This window comes from Egretta garzetta, unplaced genomic scaffold (genome assembly GCF_000687185.1).
Source record: "Egretta garzetta isolate BGI_Z169 unplaced genomic scaffold, ASM68718v1 scaffold200, whole genome shotgun sequence".
NCBI lineage: Eukaryota > Metazoa > Chordata > Aves > Pelecaniformes > Ardeidae > Egretta > Egretta garzetta.
The window spans coordinates 1,463,938-1,471,975 of NW_009258379.1; the positions used below are offsets into that span (position 1 = coordinate 1,463,938).

At 47.1% G+C, this 8,038-nt stretch overlaps 1 protein-coding gene across 4 annotated transcripts in view; it reads left to right on the forward strand.

The window, feature by feature from the left end:
* LOC104128122 (two pore calcium channel protein 2) overlaps window positions 1–8,038 on the forward strand; it is a 16,294-nt gene that overhangs the window by 2,806 nt on the left and 5,450 nt on the right. For all 4 annotated transcript variants that reach the window (XR_004842268.1, XM_035896177.1, XM_035896173.1 and 1 more), the window contains 8 exons: window positions 1,015–1,129; window positions 1,786–1,914; window positions 2,173–2,289; window positions 3,441–3,559; window positions 3,736–3,837; window positions 4,808–4,934; window positions 5,974–6,175; window positions 6,874–7,018. Coding sequence is in view for 3 of the 4 variants with exons in the window: in XM_035896177.1 (XP_035752070.1) it covers window positions 1,043–1,129; window positions 1,786–1,914; window positions 2,173–2,289; window positions 3,441–3,559; window positions 3,736–3,837; window positions 4,808–4,934; window positions 5,974–6,175; window positions 6,874–7,018 (1,028 nt within the window). In the remaining variant the exon portion in view is untranslated. The remainder of the gene's footprint in view (window positions 1–1,014; window positions 1,130–1,785; window positions 1,915–2,172; window positions 2,290–3,440; window positions 3,560–3,735; window positions 3,838–4,807; window positions 4,935–5,973; window positions 6,176–6,873; window positions 7,019–8,038) is intronic.

Sequence of the window (8,038 nt, forward strand, 5' to 3'; positions counted from 1 at the left end):
TTAGTTCTTGTGTCTGAGCCAGTGAAGCTTCTTCGGCATCTTAGAGACACAAGTATGGTTAAGTATGTTTGTTACAAAGGCTTTGGGCAGGTGTATGCTGTTGTGTAGCTGTAATGTCTGTCTGCTCTGTAAAAACAGACTGTGTGCATATCATTTTGTCCTGCCCAAGTATGCTTGGTAGAAATAGAAGAAACAAGCAGGTTTTATGTGGTCGTGTCTTGATGCTGTTAAGGCTATAATATGTCATCTGTATAATCACCCACCCTGTAGCCTTTAAGCAGGTAGTTACTGAGCAGATGAGATGACTGTTTGGCAACTTGGCAGCTTTTTTTATTGGCGGAGAAACTATGCTCTGCTTATCTGCTCTGTGTCTCCCCAGAGGAGCCACTGTTGCATGCCATTGTGTGAAACCTCCCGTGGGAGGCTTAGAGCTGGATGTGTTCACAGTTATTGCTGGCATTCACCAGAGGTTTTGCTGCCGTAGGGGACAGAATACTGTTTAAGCTATGTATACATTAAAAAAACAAACAAACAAACAAAAAAAAACCAGTTTACTGTGCAACTCCATACTTCTCTCTGGTGGCTTTTCTTATCTCTCTGTTCTTTAACCTGCAAAGAAAGGGTGTTAGACAACTCATCAGACTTGATTGGTGTGACCTGAGCTTAGCAGAAGCTTGCACGTGAATTAAGGAATGAGGTAATTACAAAAAGGAAGCAGCTTTACCAAATCTGTATGCTGCAGTCTTAAACTAAACTGAAGAACACCTGTGTTCCACCTGCCTGGGCTTCTTTGCTCCCTGAAAGGGAGTATAGCATCCATCAGCTGTGAGACTATAATGACGTGCGAGGAAACAAATTGCCAAATCCCTGGCTGGTGAAAATTGTGGTACGGTTACCCTGCTTCCTCCATGACTGTTTGGGACAGCATGTGCTGTTCTTCTAAATGTATTTGGTGAGCCTGTGGGTATGTGCACTAAAGCCTTTTCTTACGGTGCCACTGCCTTCTTTCTACAGGCTTTATTATCTCTATAACCACTGGGTTATGCGAACAGCCACCTACTTCTTCATCTTTCTCAACCTGTCCCTCGCACTGTTTGAAGAACCTGCTGTGTACCCGCTCCCCTTCCTGGTAAGTCTTCAGTGTAGAAGCAGCAATGCAACTAGTACTGCGTTAGTTGGTAGAGCGAGCAAGGGTTTCTTGCTTGAACCTAGTTGTCAAATGTGTCAAGGGGTGATTGATGCTGATATTTCTGTTGATATCTTTGATCTACTGAAATGGGGACAAAAACGGGCATAGAAGCTAGACAGGGACTATGGGAGCCTTCATGGCAGCCAGCAAAGGCTGATGTGACTGCGGACAAAGTCATGGTGAGTTTCTGCATCTCGGAGAACAATTCCAGCCTTCTACGTGACTCAAGTCTGATCCTTGTGTCTGAAAGCAGAAGTGGAGTGTTGCCCTTAAGTCTGGCTTTTCTGTAGCCTTTATTTGTTCTGTACTGGTGTATTTGTGAGAAGGTTGCTCCTGGAATCCTAAGCAAATACAAATTTACTGGCTTTAACCTGCCTGTGGCAGGGAATTTCACAAAAGGGAGCCTGAAACTATTGCTCAGTGCCAGACATGTGAGCCTGTAAAATAGCCGATAGCAAAACCCACTGGAAAAACTTTTATACTGATTCTGCCTGGCTCTTGTTTGCCTGTAGCCCAGCCTGGACATCCTCATCTTGTGTGAAGAGGGCTAGCGTTGCTCTTGGTTGTCCTGACTTGGGCCCCTTCTCTCTCTGCAGGTCACTTCTGTGGTCGAGGTGTTGTGCCTTCTGGTGTTCTTTGGCAGACTGACACATTTTGCAAAGGTCACCCACCGCAACGTATTTTGGAAGGATACCAAGAACATCTGCATCATGGTTGCAATCCTGGTGAGTTAGGCTTGGGGGAGCCTCCAAGGGTGAAGTGGCCAATGTGGAGGTGGCGTTTTCCTCCCGTTGCTTTCCTGGTAACACAGTCCTGATGCACCAGGGCTCTACAAGAGCTATGGCCAAATCAACCAACAGCTCAGCCTGTTCTCACAAACCTGCCATGTATGCCTCTGTCTTGTATCAGCTAACCCTATTGTCTTTGCCATCTAGACACATTTCCAACATCACTTCTGGGAATTTTCCTTCTTTCTTCTGCAGTTGTCGCTAACAGACTTGGCCATATATGGGGTCCTCAGGATATACAATGTGAGGAGCATTCGATGGTCCAGAATTGTGAGGCCCATCTTCCTGATCAACTTTGCAGAAAGTCGCCAGGTAAGGAAGAGGTCTGGTGGGATGTATTCCCAGTGCTGGGTCCTGTTTTTGGACAGCCTGCTGCTTCCTGAGATCCAGGGGCTTTAGTAGAAAGGGTTTTGTGCAGAAATGGCAGAATTTAGGTTCCTGTGAGTGAAGGTTTCTCTCGGAGGTGACCCAAAGCAAGAATTTGAGGTGGAGAAAAGGGTGCATTCACACTGGTGCTGCTTGGGCTCTGTGCAAAGTACCAAAACCCTGTACCTATGGGCTGTGATATTGCTATCCAGAGCCCTGAGTGTGCCTGGGGCTGGAACTAGAGCTTTTCACCAAATGCAGTGCTGTGATGATTTAGGGAAGATTTGCACTTAATGAAGTGTAAGACCACATGGAGAAGGAAGAATGTTTCTTGTAAGGTCAGCCCATGGGCTGTGCTTAGTCCAGCCTGTGTGGAGGAGCAGCTTCTGTTTGCAAGCAGAGTTAGGTGCTGTCCTCAGGAGGTGTGAACACAAGCAGCACCACAGACAAGAAAACCGTTTCTCCCTAGGTCAGGGGTCAGGTTACTTATTTCTGGAAGTCTCCTAGGCAAACAAGCACAAGTGTCATGCTGTTTTCAGAAACTGAACTTGTAGTCCAGATAGGTGATTTGGACTCTGGTTCCTCTTGTCGCGGGGAGATCTTTGCCCTGCTGCCCAAGACTGTTCTGGTCCTGACTTACAAATGAGTAAACTCCTGTGGTGTGGAGCTCTGGGGGAGGGAGCAGTTGAACTCTCAGGCTCAGAGCATGTGTTTTGTGGCCTGGAGTGATGGGCTTCTGTCCCTGACTGGTCCCCTGCAGCAAGAGCGCCTCAGCAGTGCCACAGGGCCCTCTGTCCCTTGGCTGGCTGAGTTTGTGATGGTACGTAGATAGGGCCTCTCCTTTCAGCATTCCCTCTGGGGAATGAGGAGGGAACGCCTGGCACTCTCGCACAGGTTTTAGCAGAACAGAGCTGGCACATCTGGGTCAGAACCTCTCCTGCTGGGTGACAGAAGAGTACCTGTGTCCCACTTTGCTTGCCTGTCCCTCTGTAGGTGTTTGATCCAGATGAAGATCAAACCTCATCATCAAATCATTTCCAGGTGAGGGGAAAACCAGGTACCACCTTGCTTCTAAATGTTTTCCTTCCCCCTGGCAGATTCGGAGAGCCTTCCGCAGCATCCGCAACACACTGCCAGAGATCACCTACGTCTTCTTGCTCTTCATGTTTAGCCTTCTCATGTTCTCCCTCATGGCCCTGAAGCTGTTTGGTGAGAGGTGTGAATACTTCTTTCGCTCAGAGCTGGGTGGGAAGAATGTGTGATACTTCTGGGCAGGAGGGAATCTGGCAACTTCAAACAATTACAAGTGAATACAAGCACTGCTGATGCATGCAGTTCCTGTGGGGGGACATGTGATCTCTGCTTAACTTCAGATTGTCCTTTTCCTCCTAGGAATCTCCAGACAGCTGAAGGCTTGCCGTATTTCAAAAACTACCTAGAAATTGTGTTTGACCTCTATGTGCTGGTGACAACAGCAAACAGCCCGGATGTCATGTATGTATGCTGAGCTTGCAGTCTTTCTGTTGTGAATGCTGGTGTCCTGCTCCTAGTGGCAGGATCTCTGGTTGGAACAATGCTGTCTTTTGCACAACTCCGTATTTCAGAGCAGAAGCAGGGCTTTTACTTTTCCAGCCTGCAGGGGTTTCATGAACTCTCAGACATCTGTTTTATAAATGTCTCTGAACCAGAATCTGACTTTTAGAAAAGATACATTAAAAATACTGCTTTCCAAATGACCCAGTAGCTGATGAAGGCTTAAGCCAGGGGGGCAGACACACAGAGTCTTTGTTTAAAACCCTTTCCTGAAAAGGAAGGTTGTGCTCTAGTGATCAGATGTCTTTTTCGTTTGTAATACTTGCAGGGCTTTCTATGAAAGCTTCTTTTAATTTGCACAGCTATGTTAAACTTATGCGAGGGCTGGGCTTTCCATCCTCGTTTGTTCTAACCAGGTTCCCATTTCTGTTTGTACTGTGAGGGTGCCATCAAAGAGGTGGGGCAGGGAGGAATGGGAGCTCATTTGTGTGCTGGAGATGTACTGAACAGTACTGGGACGTTACAGGGACCCTGGGCATTTAGACTGAGAAATGTCTCTAGTCCTTCTAGAGTAAGTGGAAGAGGAGGTCTGAGTGCAGTGAGGGCCTGTGAAGCCAATAACCAGCTTAAGGCTGAGACGTCACCTCAAGACTCTGCACTTAAACTTAGCCGCACTGACAGAAGCTTAATCTCTGCTTTTTCTTCTGCATCCCTTCAGTCAGAGCCTGGTAAACTTAGGATGAAAACCTAGTGGAAGAAAACTTCTCTAACTGAACTAAAGCACAGTTTTTAGCTTGGGTATTATCTGGCAAGTTTGATCTGGCTATCCAAAACAGTACTTAAGAATCCATCTGGAAGACTGTTTTCTTGTGGGTTCTTTTATTTCCCTGTTGTCAGCCTAGCAAGTAGCAATCTCTCTCCCCTCCTCTAGGATGCCGGCATTTGACTTCAGCTCATGGTATGCCCTGTTCTTCATTGCTTTTGTCATTGTCAACACTTACATCTTCATGTCTCTCTTCCTGGCTGTTGTGTACAACAACTACAAAAAACACCTGAAGGTAATGTTTGGAGGGGGGATTTGTGACTAGTGGCTGCCTGCTGTTCTATACAACCTTGTAAGGAAATGCCTTAGTATTATATATACTATATACCTTAGTATTTAGTATACCTTAGTAGTATAAAGTGTGGAGAAGGGAGAACAGCTTCTTGCTTTTGCTGATGCTCTGCAAGTAACAAGCACAGGTCCACATTTCATATCATAGGGATTGTTGCGAGTTCTGCTTTTAGCATTTAACAATTAAATAGTCCATGGTGCTCTGGACCCAAGAAGCTGCAACAGATCAGAAGCACATGTCTGCATTGTTGTTGTTGGAGACTTAGTCCTAGCTCAAAAACACTGTTGCTATGCAGGAGACTGTTTTCAGTTGGCTGTAAGTGCAAAGCACACTTTTTCTGCCACTGCATGTGCTCTTAAAGCAAAGGAAATGTAAAGGGAGGGCTGAGTAAACTGGAACTCTTGCTGCTTCTGCCCAAACTGAGTAGGTACAGTTTGGTATTTGTGATCGAAGGGTGAGAGCTGGAAATTCCTGGGTGCTCCCATGAGGGGATTTGTTCTTTCTCAGTAAGCAGTCTGCTAGGTTTTCCCAGAGGCTGGTGTCCCAAGGGCATAAGGTTCTTTAGTCTGCTTGTAATCATGTGCAGAAAAGGATCTCCACCCCTGATCTCAGCAGTATTCACTTACGGATGGGAAGCATGTGTGGGCACATCCTCTTTGCTTCTGTGACCTGTGGACATGCAGATCCTGTGACCTTTGTCATCTTTTTCCTGTTAGACACTGTCCTTTGTTTTTCCTTCCGGTTTTTCAATGCATCTCCCAACAGCAAGCACTTCCAGAGTGCTGTGCAGAGAGCCCATGCTTGCCTGTTAAATAGCATTTCTCATCAGCCCCACTGACAGTGCTGTACTTTGTGTGTAACGTCACCTCAAGTGTGTTCCTTTGAGTCTCTTCTTGCATCTCTGTGCCATGAAAATAAGATTTAAAAAAAAAAAGAGGGGGAAGGGTGACTGAAGCTGCTTGAATCGCAATACTCTCTCCAGAATGAGATCCGTAAGCTTGCTTACATGAAGCACCGCAAGATGATAGAGGCCTTCAACCTCCTGAAGGAAGAGGAAGGAGCACAGTTTGTGGTTAGAGAAGCCCAGTGGAAGCAGCTCGTCAAGCTGGTGGCTCCTGATACCAGCAACTCCCACCGAGAGCTGCTGCTACGCATCTCGGATGATGAGCAGAAGGGTTTCATAGGTGAGCAGTGGGGCACTGCTATGCTCAAGGGACTGGGGAGGAGCCTGATGCTTCAAGGGTTTTGGCACTGGGACTTGTGGTCTGTAACGGAGCCAGAGGGACTCCAGGCCCCTCTTCCTGCTTCCCTCCAGATTGCTGAAGTCCTGAAAGGTTGTTCTTTCTGCCTGTGCTGTAGCCTGTGTCATGTATGCTGTGGGCAGCTCTTCCTGGCCATTTGACATCAGGCCAAGCTCACCATGGAGAATGGGACCTCTTGTTCTCAGCACAGGACAAGGAAAGCCTCCCTTGTTATCAGATTCCTCCAAGCAATGTGGCTTCCCACACAGTCCTCTGGAGCCTCTCGCTCTGCTCCTGCTGGAGACACAATATCAGGAGACATGGGTCAGTCTCCTCATGCTAGATCATGCCCATCCTGATCATTAAAGGTTTGTGTTGGTTGTTGGCCTGTGGCTTGAGCCAGCCCCCCTGGAATGGGGCAGAGGGGCTGCTTGAGTACTGAGTTCAGCCTGTTCTGTGGTGGATACCACTTTGGGTGTGTGCGTTGCCTGCTGCCATGAACAGATATTGAATCCAGCAGATTTTGAATCCAGATTGCTGCAACTCGTGTGCAATAGGTTTGCATTTGCCAGATGCTGTCTTTTTTTGTCTGTTTGTTTTAATGCTGGCAGACTGATGTGTAGTGCTTTCCCATACTGCAGACAAGAAGTCCTTTGTACAACTGGCAGACCTCCTCAACATCCAGGTGATTACCCTGAAAATACGCAGCCATCCACTGGGGCAATGGATGCCTCGTGTGTACAATTCAGCAGTGAGTCGGTTCCTGCGCAGCATGGTTAGGCACAGGTAAGCCTCTACCAGTGGAGCAAGCAGCTCTTAACATTCAAAGGGCTGCAGAGCAGTGGTGTTGCAAGCAAATGCTCATCTGCATGTCATGCTGGAAAGTGCAAAGTGCATTTAAGCAAACACTGGGGGTTATGTTTTTAAGTGTTCTGTGGACCAACTCTGCTCTTAGCCTACCTTTAGTGGTGTGGAGAAACTGGACCTGGCTATTGGCGAGTCTGTACCTCTCCCAGTCCCACTTGTTCAGGTCTTCTATAGGTACTAAGTGTAAATAGTTTTTACTGGAAGCAAGAAGTGCTTTATGGCCTGCCTTGAAGGGCCAGACTAAATGCTTTGCTTAAAGGTGATCTTAGGTGAGCAGTCTCTGCTGCAAAGCTGCATTGTGCTGCTTCATCAGCTCTTACCAAGTTGGTACTACGAGCTACTAGTGCTCTGTTTCACATCTGAGTCTTCCCAGAATTGCAAAATCCAGTTGGAAGGAACATCTAGAGCTGGTCTAGTGTAACTCCCCTGCTCAAAGCAAGGCCAGCTAGAGTAGGGCACTTGGGGCTATGTCTGGTTGTGTTTTGAGTATCTCCAAGGATGGAGACTCTGTAACCTCTCTGCAACCTATTCCAGTGTTTGACCACCCTTGGTTTAAAATTAAAAAAAAAAAAAGGTTTTTTTGTTTAAATGGAAAATCCGGTCTTTCAACTTGTGCCCCTTGCCTCTTGTGCTTTCACTGGATACCACTGAGAAGAGTCTGGCTCCATCTTCTCTACACCTTCCCATCAGGTATTTATACATACATACAGAGATCCCCCTGACCCTTCTCCCCTTCAGGCTGAACAATCCCAGCTCTCAACATGTAATGTGTCAGACTACCCTCCCCTTTAATCGTTTTTGTGACCCTTTGCTGCCCTCGCCCTAGTATGTTCACATCTCTCTTGTACTGGGGAGCCCAGTTGTGGACACAGCACTCCAAACGTGGCCTCGCCAGTATTGAGCAGATGGGGGGGTAGGGAAAATCTCTTCCCCTGGCCC